The 22,060-nt window shown below is 37.9% G+C and overlaps 1 protein-coding gene across 1 annotated transcript in view; it reads right to left on the reverse strand.

Moving 5' to 3' along the window:
- ZNF385B (zinc finger protein 385B) overlaps nt 1–21,435 on the reverse strand; it is a 143,836-nt gene extending 122,401 nt beyond the window's left edge. The window contains exon 1 of the mRNA XM_009885613.1: nt 21,135–21,435. Coding sequence (XP_009883915.1) covers nt 21,135–21,435 — 301 coding nt within the window. The remainder of the gene's footprint in view (nt 1–21,134) is intronic.
- Nucleotides 21,436–22,060: the final 625 nt, after the last annotated feature.

The following is a 22,060-nucleotide window of genomic DNA, read 5'->3' on the forward strand; positions in this document are numbered from 1 at the left end:
CATACAGCAGAATAAGCAACATGAGGTTTGTCATAATAAAAAAAGAAGTCACCTGAACAGTTATTTATAAACAAAAAAACAACCTTGTACATGTTAAACTTAAGTTAATTCTGCAACTAAAGGAATAAAGTCACAGGAAAGGACACCACATTTTTACTTCACTGTAGAGGAAAAATCAGTTATAAACTCTGACACTAAAAGAAAAATATAAGAGAAGGGGAGAAAACACTACCATGTGATTACAAAAAATTTCGATTTAGACTACAAAAGTATAAGATGATGTTTCAGAAAAAAAGGTAACCAACCCGGCATAACTACTTCAGCAGGGGGAAGTAGAGGAAAGGCTTCCACAGCAGGAAAAGCAGCAGATAATTCAGGAGTGACCAACCTTCCCAAACATTCAACAATGTGCAGAAGAGCAGAACTCTACTTCTGCTTTAGTTTGAGTGTTTCCACTTTAGATGCTGCTACAAAACAACTTCCTTTTTTCATTCAAGCCATGCTGTGATTTCCAGTTCTTAAAATATAAAATTGAAACATATTTTTTGATTTATTCACAGACAGCACTCTAAAATCCTGAATACAGGTACACATATGGATCAGGGGTGATCCTGACGCAGAAGTGACAAGAGCTTAGATAAAGGTCAAGTTTGCAGGCGATACAGAAATTGCAGAAATAAATTCCAAGCAAGACTTAAATTCATAGAGCTTTTTCACTCCCACTTCTGTGTGAGAAAGTTTGGTATTAGGGAAAAAAGAGCCATATTCTGGCAGCACACTCTCTGGAGTCAGAAATTCTGAACACCAGCTTGCAAGGTATTAGAAAGATTAGCATTATGTATTACAGTCACTGGCTTAAGAGCAAGCCTGTTAACAGCAACATCTTGTCAGGACAGTATTGTGCAACTAAACTATAAGCATTTTACCTTAAGTAAAACAGGAACAAATTAGTCATCCAAATAAATCAGTATGCTTACGCTGTGCTTCCACTCTTACCACAAACTACAGAAAGAGATTTCTGTGGATAGGCAGATGTGGATGACAAGGACATGCTCTAAAGGAGTTAAATACATCCCAAGGATAATGTCTGAATATAATACTGTATGATATTGTCTATAAACAACCCCAGTGAAGTTGGAAAAAGACAATGGCTAATGTGGATGCCTGTCAGGTACTAGTACTGATGTACCAAAAAAGATAAAGACTCAATAGAGTTAGTTACATGGTTAGATTACAGATATTCTTAGTTCCAAAACTTGAGGTAAAACTGTAAGAAAACATCTGTAAAGTAAATCATGTATGCAGTGTATTTACAAACTGGTTAGGAAAGAGGCAGAATATTCTATATTCCCATCTTCCTGTGTCTTCATTGAAGGTATGCTTTAGATAACTAAAAGATTTTGAAATTAATACCAAGAAAATAACATGAAATGATAAGCATGCATCATATAATGGAAATCAGACTAAAGCTGCACCACCCCAATGCCCACAATGATATTAAGCTTCATGCATTTGCAAAAAAAAAAAAAAAAAAAAGAAACAAAAGAAACAATCTGTAAAGTAACTTTGGGTGACAAATGTCCCTGCACATCACATAGAGCTGCTGCATAGCTGTCTTTTAGTATTTAACGTGCAGTTTTAGAAATGGAGGCCAAACTCCATAGAAGTGAAAAACAAGCAGTGTATACCATAAGCAAGGGATTTGACCTGTGCTCACTGAGAAAAGCTTAATCCTGCCAGCTGAAATTTAACTGGAGGAGGGGAAAAGTCCAGAAAAACCTTGAAAATTTGATGCTAAGAAAGAGAGCTTTATGAAGTTGGTTCTGGTTGAAAGAGTATTTGTTACCGTCAAGAGTATGTTGCACAGTCTTTAAAAACCAGGACCCAACAGTCCACTATTCAGAGTCACAGAATGGTCAGGGTTGGAAGAGACCTCTGGAGATCATCTAGTCCAATCCCCCCGCCAGAGCAGGGTCACCTACAGCAGGTTGTACAGGATGGTGTCCAGGTGGGTTTTGAATGTCTCCAGAGTGGGAGGCTCTACTACCTCTCTGGGCAGCCTGTTCCAGTACTCTGCCACCCTCAAAGTAAAGAAGTTCCTCCTCATGATTAGATAGAGCTTCCTATGTTCACGTTTGTGCCCATTACCTCTTGTCCTATCACTGGGGACCACTGAAAAAAGTCTGGTCCCATCCACCTGGCACCCTCCTTTTAAGTATTTATAAACATTTATAAGATCCCTCTCAGTCTTCTCTTCTCCCGACTAAAAAAGAAATCTAAGTCCCTCAGCCTTTCCTCATAAGAAAGATGTTCCAGTCCCCTAATCATCTTCGTAGCCTTTTGCTGGACCCTCTCCCAGCAGTTCCCTGTCCTTCTTGAACTGGGGAACCCAGAACTGGACACAATACTCCAGGTGAGGACTCACCAGGGCAGAGTAGAGGGGGAGGACCTGCTGGCCTTGGTCTTCTTGATGCACTCCAGGATGCCATTGCCGTTCTTGGCCACAAGGGCACATTGCTGGCTCATGGTCACCCTGTTGTCCACCAGGACTCCCAGGTACCTTTCCACAGAGCTGCTTTTCAGCAGGTCAGCTCCTAACCAGTACCGATGCATGGGGTTATTCCTCCCCAGGCGCAGTCCAGTCCTCAAGCACCTCACCTGTTCTCCAGGACCTTTCAAAGATGATGAAGAGTGGCCCAGTGATGATTTCTGCCAGCTCCCTCAGCACTCACGTGTGCATCCCATCAGGACCCATGGACTTATGGATATCCAGTTTACTTAATTGATCTCTAACTTGATTCTCTTCAACCAAGGGAAAGTCTTCCTTCTTCCAGACTTTCTCTGTTACCTGCAAAGTCTGGGACTCTGAGGGCTGGCCTGAGCAGTAAAGACTGAAGCAAAGGCAGCATTCAGTAACTCCACCTTCTCTGCATCATCTGTCACCATGGCACCTGTCTTGTTCAGTAGGCCCACATTTTCTCTAGTTTTCCTTTTGCCTCCAATGTACTTGAAGAAACCCCTCCTGTTGACCTTGACATCCCTTGCCAGATTTAATTCCAAGGAGGCCTTGGCTTTCCTCATTTCATCCCTGCATATTCTGACGGCATTCTTGTAATCTTCCCAAGTGGTCAGTCCCCCACATACTGTAAACCTCCTTTTGTAAACTTCCTATTGTGGAGGCAAAGTTGTCATTCTGATGCATTAGAGACTTGTTGAGACCACCGATGCAAAAAACATTATCAAAAGTAATACATACTCTTTTCAGATGTTACTGGATCTGTGTTTGTAATTGCACAACAGTGCTGGACTTTAAATCAAGCTTCCTTGCTATTTTAAAAGGAGAATGTACTAACAATATGGGTTCTTTAATAGTAGAGAAGAAAAGGCACCTCCTGGCTCGTAATTAGAAAATTCAAATTGGCAGTAAGATACAGTTCTTAACTGCAAAGGTAAAGGGTTATTTAAACAATTCAACAGTGTAGCAAGTAAATTCATCACATCCTGAAGTCCTTAAATTGAACTTGGATGTGTCTCTAAATCATGTGTTCTAGTTCAATTGCAGATTTATTGGACTTAACAGCAAGCACTGGCATGTTAGGGAAAGCAATTTCTTCTACTGAAGGAATTAATGCTTGAGATTATTTTGTCTGGTATTGTACAGCAGATAAGGCTTGGTGATTCCTTTGGTCCTCAGAGTTTATGAGCCCCAGTGGATGCAACTAATTCTGATTTTGTTTACACCAGAAGAGTCAGGCTAGACAATACATGGCTTACAAATTTGTCGACTTCCAAATTTCTTGGTAACAAGTTCGCTTTGATTAGTGTAACAAGAGGATTTTTCCCATTATTTTCAGTTAATTGTTAGATGTCCCTTCAGACTTCACTCTGGCAGCTGATTGCTCCACACTACAACATAATGGTCATGTTCCACTAGTGTTCAGCAACAAGATCAAAGGGGAGGGGGAAAAAAAAAAAAAAGAAAAAAGAAAAAAAAAGAGAGACTATTTCTACAAGACTGTGGATTCCTCAGAGTCCTCCACTGTGTGTCTGCACTGTTACTGGTTGTTGCTCTAACAACTATGTAACACCCGAAACCTTGAGTTTGCAATACAATTTCTACTGACCCTCGAACTCTATTAAAGTTAGGCAATAAACAACATGTTCATGCAACAGATGGCCTAGAAAATAATATAGTGAGTAAAGGGATTTCAATTTCAGGATAAGTAGCATATTTACAGTAGTACATCAGTTTCTTGCAGATTATCACCACTCAACTACCTACTAAAACCTGCTATCTTGACACCTTTTAGGCTATATCATTTCTAGCTACGTGGTTTTGACCACTCAAGACAGAATATAAATTATCGTTTTTTCACCCAGATTCCATGCATGCTCCCTATCTCATACATGGCCACCTCATCCAGTCCTTCCGAACTCCTCATATTTTCCAGCAGTATGCCTTTGCTGAGGGATTGCTGTTGAACAAACGAGGCACATCCTCTTTCAGAGGGGCTGTGTCAGCTCCCTTCTGTGTAGTGCGCAGCTGCCGGTTCTGGGAATGATAACCCCTCATACAGGATGGATGAGACTCTGAGCAGTCAAACAGCCTGCTAATTGGCAGCCAGCAGAAAGAACATATTCCTGCTCTCCACTCCGTAGTTATTCAATTAATGCATGACAATTTCTGTGATTAGGATTCTTATCTTAGTTATTTAAAGCAGTTAAGGTAACTTTGATGCATCGCATCAGCCTTGCAAAGTGAAGACTTGAAGCAGCCAGGGTAGTGTGCTCACTATCTATCAAAGCAACCCCAGGTTTTCAAATGAGAAAAGCAGTACAAAGCAGAAACACTTTAAAAGTATAGATAGCTTTATTTGCCCAATTCATCCACTGACTTCAAGTCTGGATGATCATAACAAATATTTCTGAAGCAAAACTGTAAAAAGATGGAAAAATAACTGCATTTAGTCTAAGACAGAAAGCATGTGTCTGCCATTCCATCACCTCCAAAGAATTTAAGCAAAAAATAAGCACATTATGACTGTAAACAAGGCCCGTCTTTGCCAGGGTAGATGTCCAGTGCAATAATGTGCAACAGATGGGATCATTATCCACTAAAACCTGCTCTTTCCTTCTGCCATTGAAGTCTTGGTATAAAATGCAATTGAAACCTGTAACTTCAATTTCAAATAGGTCTTTAAATTCCAGTGATGCTTGGTATTCAATAAATTAACAGCCCTATATTTCTTTTATATAAAAGACCACCACACAAAGAAACCTACATGAACAATTAAAGAACTCAACAAAGCTTATCGTCGAAAGAGGCTTCAGTAAAGGGGGCTGGAAGTTTTACTTGAAACAATGACAATAATTAAATCATCTAACAAAAATATTTATATAACTATTTCTAACCTTTTGAATTGTATTTAATAACATGCCTATTATGCATAAAATGGACTTCTGATAAAAAAGTTTTGTATATAAAAGTGTGTTTCTGAAGACAGAGAAGTACACCATATTTATTAAATACATATCTCTTGCTACAGAAATATAAAGCAACACATAATCCTTAAAAAATTAAAATGTTTGTGCATATCTTCAGAATCATTTTTCTGATGAACCATGCACTTCCTCAAAACAAGTTTTCCCCACAAGAAGGTCTCCTAGATTTAAAAAAAAGTCTTAAATTAAAAAACAAAACAAAACCCACCAAATAGACCACAGCATTTACACTGTCTAGTCATTTGCTTCTTCAGCTGTGATCAACTTCAATTCCAGTTTACAAGCTCCACTGATGGGGGCAAAACCCTGAGATGCTTCAGTATCCCCCCCACCTTCCGGGGCAGAGTACTGCACTGCTGCACACCTTGCATTAGCTTCACTTTCTGCAGGCAGGGAAATAAGGGAGCTGATCAAACCAACAGCCAGAAAGTGAAAAACAGAACAAAAATATCAAAATACAGTGTGCATCTCATCAAGTAGTATATCTTTAGGCCCAAAAAATACTGTGTGCTACTTTTCATCTTGATTTAATGCAACTTTTTAAGATGGGATTTTCAATGGCCAGAAGTTGTATTTTCTTCTGCTCTTATTCAATTCTGCTCCTATTCATGAACCATACCTAACAACCTGTGAAGACTTAAATGAATGTTTAACCTTAGGTGCATGATTAATCATCACTGAAGTCTCAGATAAAGTGCACGTGTGAGGTTAGCTGACCTGTGAAAAGTCTGGAACGCCCTGACTACAGTTACTGTTTCATTTCATGCATCAGGATGCAGCAATACCTTCTGCTCTCACAAATTCCTTCCTCTTATTCTAATGTACTTCTTGAGTTAATTGGTGCATCATATTTAAGCTCTAACCAGAAGACCCCAGTAAACTTGGGCTTGATCAGTAAATACATATCATGTTGTGAACAATATGATAGTTTTGGGTAAAAAGCTAGTCAAACTATTTGACAAATGTCTACAAATCCAATACCTGTCTATAAATTAGAAATTACAATTATATAGCCAGAATTAGCAAGTCACATGTGAAATTACGTCAATTCAAAGATTGTTTCATAATTACTTAATAGTTTGGATACATATTTCAAACTAGTCTTTCCAAAAGCTATACTTTCCACATTTTTACCACTCCTTTGCTAGTGGGTATCCTGATGTACTTATCGAGCAACAGACTGTTTCTGCCTCTTAATGGAATAATTGTTAGTCAACAATACAAAACACTAAGTACCAAACACTGACTATTTGCAACAAAAGTCTTCTAAAATTTGTATTTAAGTATTTAGGTAAATAGCTTTGTCACCCAGATATTCATGGGTGAGTACTTCCTTACAAAGCATAAGCAGATTACAAACCTAATTCATTAGCTGCTAGTAAATTATTACTTTATCGATTTGGATTTTAAGCTTCATTGATTGTCCAGTTGAGAAACATTACCTACAGAAAGATACCAATGGCATAGATACCATGCAATAAAAATAACTTCCACAGTAGAAGTCTAGTATACAATTAAGAGAACAATGTCAACTCAAATATTTTTTTCCAGCAAAAGTAAGCTGAATTAATCACCAAAAGTAATTTGACTTGTTTGTTTTGAGGAAGTAGGAAATAAAAAAAACAAAATATTTTTCCCTCAAAGGAGAAATACTTATTAGAGGATAAATTATTAAAACGAGCCAGTGTTTGCAAATGATAAACAAAATTAAGAAGGGACAACAATATTTTTACTGCTTTCTGCCAGATTTTCCCTTGTTTCTGTCAACAGTTATTAACAAATAATGTGGTACTACATCACTTTCATATAAGCATTCTTTATAATCATGTCTACAAAACAAACTGATAATGATTCATGATGATTTAATCCCCATCAAATACACTTCTGATGTTCCAGCTTTGGCTTTTCTGAAAGCCTGCGCCCTGCTCACCAGCCAAAGTGACTGGAAAGACTAAATTTTATTTTCAGAAGTAACCTGGGTACACAGGTGCCGAATGCTATTTATGTTTCCTTAAAAAGAGGTTGCCACAATGATTACTTAGAGGGTGGATTTTTACTATTCAGAACCTTACTAGAGACATATCAGGCTTCAGTGGTACCACTAACAAAGCTGGCCACAATACACTAATTGCAATTCCTAACAATAACCTTCAGTTCTTTCCAACTAGTCTGCTTTTTCTTGATGAAGTGATTTCTGTGACTCTTTATCCAGATGTGCCACTCTAAAGCCTAGAAATCTTCCTCACCTCTTTATTTTCTCCATGTTCCATTAAAGCGTGTTCTGCTGATAAAAAAAAAAGCCTCCTTTTCTGTTCACATTTAAATGCTTAGTCCCAGAACTATGGTTTCATTCTACCAATTGTGAAACAACGCATTTCAAGATGTCATCATTGCAAACACCCTAGGCTGAGCAAGAGGAGATTGCACATATGTGAAAATTTTGAATCTAGTTTGAGCAGAAAGACAGACAATTTTAAGAACTGCCTCCATGGATTTCAGCCCTTCCCTTCCTCTCCCGGCTCCCCCTGATACGAGGGGAACGAACGAAAGAAAATGGAGGCCCTGGGTGGAAGTCACAAACTTCCAGGCAATATGCTCTAATTTCAAATTATGTCACTACAAAATGCTTGAAGAGAGCAAAAGGGAAACCAGCACACTAGAGACCTGCTCTCTCTGTCTCTTCTACTAGCTCAGTAAAAGTCTAAACATTACCTAAGTGAATAGCTAACAAAAAAAAGAGTCCAAAAAAGAACACACCACAATAACCACAGAAGTCCCTAGACCTGGAAACATCCTTTAATCACCTGAACATGGGTGATCTGAACACAGATCTCACACACCACCCAAAGCAACCACATACACTAGCAAGTGGTATCACCAAACATGTCATACCACAAATTCTTGTCCAGTGAAAAGTCTGGCACTTTCACAAGTTGCCTACCAGGAAAAGTTTTGTCCACTGAGCTTTCACAGTCATATCCTTTCTCTCAGGTAGCACCTATAACACATGGTATGAATTTGAAAATCTACATCCTTAAAGAAGCTGTATTTCTGTATTTACAGAATATTAAAAAGACTTCCTCATCTCCTCCTGAGATCCGCACTGCTCAGTCACAGAGAAAAAGCTTTTTCCGGGTAGGTCTTGGACCTACCCAAGGCTAAGGAATTTAGCCTTTCAACTGCCCTAACTGCTAGTGTCGATACAAAAGCACCCTCCTTACATCTGTACACATCAAAAAGTACCCTGCTTTCCTCACTTCCAGAAAAAGAAAAAAAAAATCCCTACAGGAACAAAAAGCGTATGTGAAAGAGGGAAGTTACGCAGTTCATTTTCCCTTCAAAGACATGTTATGAGCACTGCTTAGAATCCTACAGAACAGAAAGCATATGAAAAAAGCCACACAATTTTTTGGCTGAACATTCTGGGTGAGACCTCCAGAAGACCTCTGGCTCTTTAGCCTATAGACAGGGAAAAAAATAACTCTAGCTTCAGCAGCAGGGCTTCGACAGGGCTGCCACAGTGAACTACAGTTCTCAGTTTACTCAGCTCCTCTGGCAGGAATCAGTGACCTTCACTAAAAAAGGCAAATTCAAGATTTCCATGAAGAGCTTGGCTAGACTTGGGACCCAAAATCAAGTGATCAACATGGAATTGCTCAGAACCCCATACCACTTCCCCAGTCGTTTTTTCCTTTTAGCTTACAGTATCCTCATCTCCTCGTAAGTAACCTTGCAGTAGTGAAGCTGCTATATCCCGAATGCTCTCAAACTGCAAGAGATCACCATACATTAACACTGATGTCTTCTAAAGGAGAAGAAATTAAAATTATGGTGCCATGTGATAGTTGGCAATCTGATGTAGAAATGGCTCTTGAAACAGAAAAGCTCCCTATGAGAAAGCAACGTAGTTTTGCCCAGTGTAACAAGCACACCAGATCTTGTTTCTCACTTTACCTACCAATGTGAAATGGCAGGAGGAGAAATATGCAGCAATAAAGACACTTGGAAGAGGATGCAAGATCTTTGAAGCTGAAAGCACCTTACAGACAACAACATCTTGGAACAAAGAACTAGCCAGCTTGAAATGTGACAAGCTTGTATTCATAGCAATAAAAAGCACGGATAAAAAGAATCCCAAAAAGAATAACAAGATAAGGAAAGGTATTCTAGCTCAAGCACTTAAAGAAATAAAAGAAGTTTTACGTGTCATGGTAGTGACATGTCACATATTGTTTTTCAAATGTTCATAACAATATTTTCTGCCTGGTAGCCTTTAAACACACGCTGAAGAATAGCAAGCAAATTTATTCAAAGGTCCTAAAATGACAGAAATATTTTTTTTTATTTTTTGAAAGCTGTATAAAAAACAAGCTGTCAGTCTGCATCTATTTTGTGACTACAGGATGATCCAAAGAACACGGCTTTGAGGAAGGAGCTTTGTCAAAGTGATACTCTGCTGTGCCTTCCAAGCATCTTTGACAAAGAGCAGTAGTCTCCATAGTTGCTTCTTCTCTTCCTCCTCCATGATGATAGAATAATAAAAAATTGGTACACCAGCTTAAGTTTACTTCTTAAGTAAGCTTCTGGAAGCTATGGCCTCCAGCTGCTTCTTTCCCCAGAAGGCGTAAGAGTAGCTGATCAGAATCTCTCCGCAGCACTGAAGAGAAGAAATATTACCAGTTCTACAGCCCACCACATCTTCCACACAAAATGCAACGTCAAATTTTGCCCCTTGCAGACAGAGCTGAGCAAAGCAGCGAATATTGCATTATAAAAAAAAATACTTATTGCAGGATCAAATCAGAATTATGGAGACCTATATTAAAAGCAATGCAATTTAAAATTAACTAATATACAAGAGAGATTAATGTAAGCTGCACAAAATAACCCAAGTGAAGACTAAAAGTGCAAAATGTTCACTATGTTAATCTTTTCCTAGGGATAGCTGCTAGTGAGGGAACAGTTAGCAGTCTGGCAGTTAGAATGCCCTCTTCCAAGAATGAAACACAGGTAAAGTTGGCTCATCCATTTATGAATTCTATGTATTAAAGGACGTTTTACAAAGGTATTTACTAGCAACTTATTTTGACTTGTATAGATTTCCAAAGAAAGATCAAACTTTATAATGTGTTCTAAAGTTGCTTTCTAAAAAGCATCTCTCCTGACTATTTAGGGTGCTTCATATACATTTTTCAAGCGTACTTTGTCCTTGATCACTAAATAAGCACACAGAGCAAATTAGCACTGAGAGATATTAATTTTCCATGTCATGAAAAAAGGCTTATTGCAAAGTGATTGTAAAACTCTGTATGAAGTGTAAGAAGGTGACAATGAATTTGGTAATTTTATGTCATGAATGACAAACATAGGCTTACAAATGTTAACTGAAGGACTACAACAAATTAACTCCAAAATACTATCAGAAACGTGAGTCGTTTAAGTCACTGGGGAGAATTTTGCTTTATTAGGATCTCCCTAGGATTTCCACCAAAACCTGCATTTTTGTTGGGGTTTTTTGGGGGGGGTGGGTGGGAAGGTGTTGTTTTGGGTTTTGTTTGTTTTTATCTCCAAAGAACACCTTAGCAGAAGCTATCAGCTTTGACAGAACACCAAAATTCTGGCACTGAACCATAAATTGACCATTACCATAAAAAGAACTGCTAAATGAGAAACCATGTGCTCAGTATAAAACTAATTTCATGCTTTCAAAAGCACACAGTGGCTTCTAGCAAGATAGTGGCCCTGGGACTTGCAAAGACAGATTGGCTAATACAAATGGTGTGTGCTCCTGATGTAGTCTGCTTAGCCAAGCTTTACATGTACTGGCAGTAAATGGAAATTCTCGAATCTTCTGTCAAACAAATACACACTTATCTATAACTTTAGAGCTGAAAGCTATAAAACAGCTGCCTCATAAATATATTTAGCAGGAAAACGCATGAGCTGTCCTAGTTCCTCATAAAAAAACAAACCACAGCAGTCTTTACATAGTAAGCATAGAAATTTCTATAGCAAGCAAGAAAAACATTTTAATAAATTTTTTCGGCATCTTTCCTTCTTTTATTAAAAAAATTACTATCAGCAAATGCAAATATAATTATAGCAGGTCTCACCACAAACTAAACATATTTGCAGAACAGCAATGCTTAATAAGTAACTGAGTCGAACTAATTTTTTGTGTTCTGCTATAGGTGAAATTCTCAATAAAAAACTTTTTTTTTTTTTAAACACATAGGTACAAAGTCTATTTAGTTTATGATAATGCTTCTTTTGAGCTTAAAGATTTACTAACAGAACTTCCCGGGCTACCTTTAGCACACTATCTGTTCCCTTAAATAAAACTTACTGCACTAAATCTCAAATTTAACTGGTCAGGGAGAAGCAACAGTAATTTTATACCCTTCTCAAAGCAAGCTGTCTGTGCAAATGAATTACTGGAAGCTATCCTGGGCATGACAGGTCATAACTTTTAATATTAACAATGACAGACATATGCAAGATGTCAAATCCAGTATACAATTTATTTCATTCTTTATTTTCTTAGTTTATCTGGAGAACCCGAGAGCTCTTGTGTTTTATATCTCATTATAACTATAATTTGAGATTTAACAAGCCAGAAAGCAAGCTCTGGTAAGAGGTATTTAGTCACACCGCTAATTAGCTTCTTTCTCTAACAATAATACAGCATCACTGACATATTCCAAAAACATTTAAAATGCATAGGAAGTCACCTACTGGAAAGATGCCCTCTGCAAACAGCAAGCAAGGAAAGGGAGCTTGCCACATATTTAGAGTTACTTTTAATACTGAAATAAGAAGAGAAGAAAAATATGCATTATATGCCTTGCAATTTTTCTTATCCTTTCCACCGGAATAACTACAATACAAATGACATGCAGACAGAAATAATGCCAAACATGTAAGCATCCACTCTTAATATCATATCACAAAGCAATTCAAGGAAGTTTAATAATAAAAAATCATGCTCACCTCTACTGGGAAGTCCGCTCCACATTATGGCAATACTATTTAAGCAGCTTAAACAGCAACTAACTTACATAAACAAAACTTCCAGTACGTGACCAATATGATCTACGGTGCTACAGAGTCTTGGCTCCAGCCCTGATCATCTGTGTGACAGTACACTGTTATACCAGTGCAGCCTCAAACCTTCCCAGATGCCGGCTTATTGCATTGCTCATTGAAAATCCTTCACACGCTGGCAACATTTTAGGGAAGGACAAGCACACTCTGAGTCATTTGTAAAGAAAGCAAAGCAATTTCAGTTCTGTATCTTCATGCGTACCGAAACACAGAGCACTGTCAAAGTAGAAGTCTGAGGTGAATTTATGCTGAGAAACAGGCAACCCAAGCCTTCATTATCAATGCATGAAATCAGCTACAGTGATCAAATTCAAACAAACCATTAAAAAAAAAGAAGATATGATTATGAAAGGCTCTACAGATTCAGCTCCAAACCACACAGAACGAAGAATCATCTATCTAGACTGTGTAAATGTTAAAAATAGCTCTGTCTTTTCTACAATGAACACGAGACAGAGGAGAATCAGTAGCCTGTATTCTGATGAGGTTCGTTATTGAAAAAAAAAAATAATCCAGCAATAAAAATTGATGATTCCTCTACAGATTTTCTAAATAAGATTAATTTACAATTATGCAAATGAACAAATAAGTACTTTTTAACCACATAACAGACAAAGTCTATTACACATAAACAAATAGGATATCTATTAACGAGAAGCATAAATATTTGGATGAAAAATTTTAGAATACTGACCCAAAGATCTCTACCGCCCAGCAAATTAAGTATTTGTACAAAAAAACCCCAAATCAACAACTAACAGCATGACATTACATGACCAATGCCTTCATCTTTCAAAAACAACAATAATTTTTAATTACTTACTATGAAAAATCTCCATGGCTTATTAAATTCATGCTCTTCCCACACAGACTTCCCACTATGTAAATCTTTTTGTCTTTTCAGGTACTTCATACGTTTTCTTTCCCAAAAAGGTAAGAGGGCATGTGTGACTGTGCATACTCACACCCACAGAGATACACTGTATAATAAGAATCAGATGTAATCATGACTAGCTAAAGTTTGCAAAGAAATAGAAAGACACAGGGGTTTTTATTATAGTACCTGTACAGTTATCCAAATATACTACTGTGTCATGACACAACTAAGAGAAATTTTGGCAGGGTCTGATCCCAGATGAGGATACTTACCATACAAGAGAAAGTATCTGATTTACTTTTGCAAGATGAAAATAATACGCAAATCTGACAATTATTTTTTTTCAGTCATTTTAATACAGAAATCACTGTTGGAAATGTGCACTGAATAAAAATGATGACTCTGCATTTATAACTCTGTTTTCATCTTAGTTGTCTACACCTGTAAACTGCGGATCACATCCTTCAATCTGACAGTTAGGAAACCCTTGCAGCGACATGACCCAACTGATTTCAATAGCTCTCCAGGCCATTGCCCGTGCTGTTTAAATGACCAAGGATACCCTCCCCAACCTGAGCAGATGTGTCATCACCACTCCTGCAGCCATTCTCAGCTTGAAATCATGGCTGGTGAGCAGCTGTATTTTTGGTCACGGACTCTAGAACATCTGATTATCTGATGTCTTAAATACTGGTTCTTTACCACAGCATAACTGCCCCTGAAGGCAGGTTAAACTCTCCAGAAGGAATTTTGCAGACACTTTTGATAAGAGAATGTATTTATGCCAACTAGTGGCAAAGAGTCCCAACTGTGGTACCCAATTTTATTTTTAAACCCTTCCCCACTCCACCCAAAGCACCACCCTACTTAAATTGTGGGTTTTTTTTTTTTCCATACTAGCCAATTACTCCATTTGCTTACATGTCATTCATGTGCTTCCCACCTGCAAGAGAATGAAGAGACTACAAATGAATAAATGGTCTGATAACCTTTACCAAGTTCAAAAAGGTTGGGTTTTCTTTTTTCTATTAGGGAATTTTTGGATGTTTTACTCTAATGCAACTTGACAATTACTTAAAAACAACCACCCTCAACAAAACAATAATTTTCCATTTTTTTTTTAACTTGAAGACTACCAGTAAGTGCACATATCATCTACTTATTATTTTTATGAATTTTACCAGTACTCTCAAAGTGCAGCTACTCAAACACAGAACAAAGTATTATAGATACAGTTTGTAGTTATTAGCAAACAAGAAACAATCTTTAATGTCAGCTCTGTCCCTACATATTAACTCTCATCATCAACATTTTGTAAGGAGTATCAAGTGCACTGAAACAATATAATAAATCCCCTTAATTTCAAAGCAGCTAATCACGACTGCTATGAAAGAAAAATAGCACTAATCAGTTATAAATACATTTCATATTGTAAGAAAAATGTTAACTTATGTAACTACATATTTCTTCAGTTGTGGAAGATACTCAAATGATGGAAACAATGTGGAGCCATCCACCATCTTGTCCAAAAGACCACTTGTCCAAAAGACCACTTCTCACTTGTAGTGAGAAGTGAAATACTTACAGTTTCTCAACAGCTCACTAATCTAAGTTGCATTACAGGAATGCAACTCTTATTTAATTTTTATTATATTGGAGAAAGGTAATAGTTATGCTTTCTAGAAAGAGTCTAATCTTTTCCAAATAGGCTAGCAATATAGGATAGCAAAACAGGGAGCAACCTCCCTTTCACACAGGGGGCAAAGGGAGAAAGCCCTGAGGCATTGCTCCACTTTGTGGCCTCATAGCAGCAGCTTTTTTCAAACTGCTTTCCAAAAGTTTGGGCTACAGGCATCAGATGTGGAAGGCAGAACAAGGGCTAACTTTCTACAAGTCTATAAAAGGTTGTGGCATAACACAGTGCTTTCTACTGTCCTCCTCTTCTTTATACATACCAATTCTATAGCTCTGCATGCATGCATTTAGTAGGACTCGGTTCACAAACTTTTTCAAGATACTTTTGGTTGCTACTTAGCATTCCTCTGAGTACTTGGTAGAATAATTCATAACGATCTTCTATAATAAAAGTCAGATTATGCTTGTTCTTTTTTTTAGAAAAACGAAAAGACAAACATTGATAAGGAATTTGAGGACCTAGATCAAGAGGCTTAAAGTAAGCAAAAATTCTGTTCTCCATTAAGTTGGCACAGAGCAGTCTTACATAGCAACTAAGCTACCTGTGAGAAAGCTAGTCTTGGCCAGCTAAGGGTTCAAACCTACATACGAAGACCTTCATTTAGGATCAGATTCTTCTGAATCTGGTCAGATTCTTCCTCCTAAAGCCAAGGAAAAATACTACTGAAATCTGAGCAATGCACTCCAGTTTCATTCTGTTGTAACAGACCATCATTTAATCCTGCGCTGACCTCGTCACCTGGCAAGGTAATTTCTTCACAGTTTCGTTTAAAATAAAATTAAAAATCTTCCTCATACGTACCAGGCCAAAGGTGGGCATGTGGATTTAAGGCTAGCTGGAATATTTTCAGAATAATTTCTCAACATCTATCAATAGTCAATTTCACTTTTTGAGAGAAAAAGTCAAATGCTTAGAAAATTAATTATTAATCTAAATTAGATGTTTAAGAAGGTCCTTTTCATTTGACATAGCCGAAGACACTTTTCACACTTCGTAATTCCAGACATCTGGCAAACTAGTATGCAAGTTAGTTACACAGTCCGTGGATCCTTTGAAGGATAATTCCACACACTTTAATTGTAGCCTCCCTGCCTCCATTAACTTGAAAGGATGCCTAGACTGCCAACTTAATATGGCATCACACAAGGAGGCAGAGCAGTTCTAATCTCTATTGCCAAAAGCAAAGAAAATCTGCCTTCTCCATACACCCTTCTCCTCCCACGTCCAAGATTCCTGTTTTACCTTCTACCTTGCACAAGCATTACCAGGCCCTTTCTGTGATCTGACCTAAGTCATGAACACAACAGAAGTCTAGTCATTTATGTACTTACTTTGCTAGTTTAACAAATCCCTGGCGGTCAGTGCTGTGAGCCAGATCACACAACAGTGTGCTGATAATCTCTCAGGAAATCATCCTGTGATTATTTCCTCAGTATGACAGGGGAACACATTAACTTGTAGGACTGTTACCTACAGAGAGTCATAGCATAGGGGCCCACAGCATTTCCAACACCGTTCTATACAATTTCAAGAGCAAAAAGGCAAAGCTGCTACCAGGATACACTGCCAGAGGACTGACGTCCCAATCTCACTTCCAGCCAAACCTACCGAAAGATCTTCAAATGGGCATTAATGAGAGCATCTGGATCCTAAACCACATTTGCTGTTCAAAACACCCTAGGACCCAGGAAAAAGTGATTCTGCTTTGCCCACTTCTAGAATTTGGGCACCTTCTGTAACAAAAACGAAACTATCCCACCCATTTCCAGGGATCTGTAAAATTTAGACTTCGAGAGGTTTTTCCAGTACACTCACTCTTAAAACTACAACAACGGTTCCCATGTTAGCATGAGGGCAAAGGAAAGAGAACCAAGGAGATGCACCACATGATACCACCCCAGGGAGCAAGTAATGAGAATTTGTAGAACTACATCGGTGTCATCTCCAAATGAGAACCGGGAGGAATATAACAAAGTCATCCATAAAACTGCCCAAAGCACATACGAACAAACAACTCGCTGTTATCCCTACACATAGCTTGCTTCATAAAAAAGGCTTAAGAAAATGACAGCGGCAGAATAAGCCAACAAGACCCACAGCCGTGGCTCGTTTGCTCAATCGCCCGGGCTGCAGCACCATCTCGTGGAAGCCTTGAGATCCCGCAGGCACGCTCCCTCTCCGGCCTGCAAAATCCTGTCCCCCTCTCCTATCTTTATTTCCTAAACAATTAACTCATTTGCTATCTATTAGCAGATAAGGAGGCAAGCAGTCTTTAATTAGCCAGGTTCGTAGCATACTCTCAAAACTGGACACCCCCCCTTTCCCCCCCCGCCTTTGAAGAGCAGATCCTTCAGCCCTTGTTTTCAGGGTGGCAGGTGGGATTTCAGGTACCCCAAAAGCAGCTGAGATCAGAGCCACTGCTGTCACCACTGCAGGCTCCAGCAAGACATCTGCTGAAAAGCTTTCAGCAGGCCCACTCCAGAATACATTACCCCAAGGCTGCAAGAAACTACCCTTTCTTTTCCTGCTTATAGGAAATTACTGAAAGAAAAATCCAATTCAAGTTGCAGAAGCAAATACACACTTTCTTATTTTCCTGGAACTTCATTTATTTCTTTCTGGCAGATGCCTGGCCGTACATCAGACATGCCTGGCACAAGGCTAGGGATGGCCCTGGGGAATGGTATCACTGACAAACTTCAGCGTGAGCTGCAATAAGAGAGGATGGGTAAGAATGGTGAGGAACAATCACTAACACAGCCAATAGTGAAGGCTCTAACACCATGTGCAATATACTTTTGCAGTAGAATACTGTTTTCTTCACACACATGATTTTTAACACCAATCTAAAGAAAATGAGTTCAGTGAGTGGATCAAATCACCAAAGCCTTCTAATTTAGTCAATTTATGTCTTGATTTGATCAATATAAAGAAAAGCAGCTGTAAACTTTCATTTTACATACAATTTTACTTGCTGTGAAGTAACTGAAATTGCCGGTACAGGTAAAATAGCAAAATAGTTTCTAGATTTCAGTAATGAAGTGAAGGAGGCAAAATAAACAAGAGACTATAGAAACAGAGTAGGCTTTTTAGAAAAGTATGTTGCTAAATACCTTTTGAAATTCTATGACAATTGCACACTTACTCTAAATATAAAGAAGTAACTTTAAAGTTATCTCCAAAAACATATTTAGATTTTAAAGGTATAAAACCCCCTCATCTATACATTGTAGAGTACTATTGCGAAGAAATGGAATTCCACAGTTAGCAAATCTTGGTAAACTTTTCAGTAGAGGTACAACAAAGACCATTCCCTATTACAGAAAGTTACGAGCAACAAATTGAGGCTGTAGTTGTGAAACACAGTGGAAATCAACAATTAAAAGGATTTATAACAACCTGAGGTCACCTGCCACAGAGAGGACCTCAGAAGAGGATGAGTATCAAAATATGTCTCATGACTCCTCTGTGTTCATCCCCATTTAGAAGAAAGTCCACCAAGCGCCAAGAAGGCTGGACACAGTGTCCGTGTACAGATCAGTTCTGCCACACAGGATCAAGACAGTTCTAGCAGGTCAGTAATCCTAGTTTCTGTACTGTCAATGAGTATTTACAGGTATGTATAGTTTACAGTCACTTTATTTTCTCAACAGGAATATTATTAATTTCACACTTATCTTTGGAGACAGAGGAAAACTCCAACCACAGATTAGCAGTAACTTTTGCAGAAAGCTTCCTGAGGTGTGCTGAACTGTTTGCTCCCTAGTTCATTAGAAGGGGATGTAGTTACAACAGTGAAGTACAAGAGGGGCTATTTGCTTCTTTCACACGTGGAATAAAGTCTGTTCACTGGTGAGGTGAGATGAATATAATTGTTCTCTTACCATCTGCACAATTAATTCTGTTTACAATGTTAGCCAAAGAAATGGGAAAGGCAGACTCCCATTACATGGGGTAATAACACTCCAGAGGATGTGGATTAATGCTGAGCCTGGATAATGTTAATTTATAAGAAAATTAATTTCTACTTATTTTTGGAAAGTGTTTTTTGAGAACTACATTTCAGTAAATCTTGTTCTCATACTGGCTCTTAAGCAGCATATTAAATTGTCTATGCAATAATAATAAGCTGCCTATGCAAGGTATTTCTTTCTTTTAAATGCTATGAAACCAACATACTTCAGCTATGGAAACATAGCATAACTAGTAAATAACTAGGAAATAGTCTAATATAGACATCAGTGAACAAAGCACAAAGAAACATGAATTTTAACTCCCAGACTATACAGTAACCCCAAAGCATGTGTTCCAGCAAACATAAAATATTCTCAGCGTCAGAGAATTCTTTGAGCAACAGTGCCAAAGCATCAGCTGCAATCCCCAGGAATGACTGCAAAAACATCAAGTGCAGGGGTCCAGCTAACAAAAAGCAACAGAAAACATACAGTGCAAACATTTCAAATTCACAGAGGAATTTAAATTAACTTAGAATGTCTCATTGCTATTAAGTTATTTTAAGAATGCACACAATTAAGTAATTTAGGTGTTATTCAATAGGAATTTAATCATTCGGACCAGTGGCCTTACCCAAGTGCTACCATTACACTCCTTGGTTCTAAACGAAACAACACCACAGACTTCAAGAAAAGTCAAATTCAGTTAACAAGAATGAAAATCAGAAAAAAAAAATATCTTACCCCTTTAATGCAGTTTGACTGTTTCTATACAAAAACCCCAAAGCAAATCCCTTCATATGGCTATTAAAAAAATTCTCTAATAAAATTAATAAAACCTTTTTCATGAAGACTGACATCTCTTACTTCATCAATACCTCATGTTAATAAGCAGCAACTATTGCTTCTTCTAGACAGTAATTCATTAAACCTGCAGCATTTTATTTATCTCAGAACCAGAAAGGATTACTTGCTATACTTGCTTGAGACATAAAGAATACTTTTTAAGATCAACTTTGGCTGTTTTGGATTCTACAGAATGTCAAACCCCCATGAACTGTCTTTAACAAAATAGAAAGTAGGAAAGTACCTATTTCAACTAACAGAAAGAAAAGCACCCTTAAAGTGCTCGAACAAATTTTCTTCAGTGCTGTTGGAACATCACAGAAAGAGGATAATCCTGCAGCAAAATCCTTAAACTATGAACAAAGTAAGAGATCGTACAGCGTACCAGGACCCCTTAAAAAAGGGAAGGAGAGTCACAACATCCTTGCCCTAAAATCATACAAGATTTAATCATTAGTTCCACAAGACTTCATCATTAGTTCCATGTGTTCACTTTCTTATATGCATACAGAAGGAAATACTACTTTTTTTCCAGAATAGCTGTGAGCTAACACTGAAATAAAATAACCTAACAAGAAAGCACATTATATGCTTTGCACCTTTATATTATGCATGTTAAATACATTTTGCCCAAGCATTTGGTACCTTTGTTTTGCCCAGTAAGTAAAAAGTATTATTTCAAGTTACTTCGCGCTTGAATGAGAGTAATTAAAACCCAGACCACTGAAAGCACAAACAATGAAAGGGCCAGGCCTGTAAATTCCAGTTCTCCTCCTCCTCTTCCCACCACTACATTTCTTTTAGAAGTCTTTTCTCTACCCGTAGCATCCTTCCAGAATTTTGTTTGGGGAACAAAAGCAGATGAAAAAATACATGACTATTTGAACCCACAACGGCTACTTCTAAAATAGACCCTACGTGAACTACACAAGGCCCAACACACTGATTAATCATGCATTAACGCAATATTGTCTTAATACGGGTTGACTTCACAGCAAAAGAAATACACCACTAATTCTGAACATGGTAAAATATTACTAACTACTAGTATTAATCTAGATTAAGTTTAATGGTTATGTTGGGTGGGAAGGTAGAGCTTAAAAGCTTCTTCAGATCTCTTGACCAAAATCCAACATCTCATACTAATCACATGTACCTGTGCTTGTACTTGCAAACAAAGTGCCAGGAGCTGTACTTGTAGGGAGTTTTCCATTATTTAGCTGCTTCACTCTTTTCAGGTGAGACTTTCCATTGTAATGAACTTGAGCTTGTGCTGCAGAGTTCAGCTGTATATTGCACACTTCGCAGAAGGAAAACAGTATCTTCTTTTTTTCTTTGCTTAATTGATAGTCCTGTCTGTCATACCTCAGTCCTTTTTCTTCAAAGCCCCGTAGAACAGCTGGTTGATTCATAATCCCATCTTCAAAGACGTGGTCAGGACTTAATGGACGCTTCATACCTACAAAGTAAACAGACAAAATTGTTACTAGAAGCCAACTAATAATGCTTACTACTAATTCAGCATTTTTTTTTAAATGCTATACAACACAAACCAAAGACCAGTTCCAACAAATGAGGTTCCAAATTGCAGAGGCATCATGTAATAGAGAAATACACGCATTTGTGACACACCGCAGAGCTCAGAAATAATAAGTTGGCAATATATCACAGTCTGTGCACAACAACAACTCAGAGCAACTCATTATTTTGTTCTGGAAGCTCTCTATTTTAAAGCAGGTTTATTATTGCATCTCTAGCAGAGGTTAAGATTATTTTGAAATATATTTCCTCCGCCTCACTAAACACGGGTTCCAGAGCTTTTCACTTTCCAATACCCATAGCAGTACCCACTGCCCCAAATACAATTATTCAACAAAAAGGATGCCGACAGAGATATTACTCAAACGCTGGAAGACAGTAGACTGTTCAAGTGAGACTAATGAATACTTTCCACTTTTATATACACCCAAATTTTCAGCCTTCAAACAAGCATTAAGATATTGTCTAGAGTAGTGCATCAATACCTTCACAATTAAAACTATTATACAGAGAAATGCCAGCTAGAAGTTAGTCTTGTGGGAG

This window comes from Charadrius vociferus, unplaced genomic scaffold, assembly GCF_000708025.1.
Source record: "Charadrius vociferus isolate BGI_N301 unplaced genomic scaffold, ASM70802v2 scaffold315, whole genome shotgun sequence".
Taxonomy (NCBI): Eukaryota; Metazoa; Chordata; class Aves; order Charadriiformes; family Charadriidae; genus Charadrius; species Charadrius vociferus.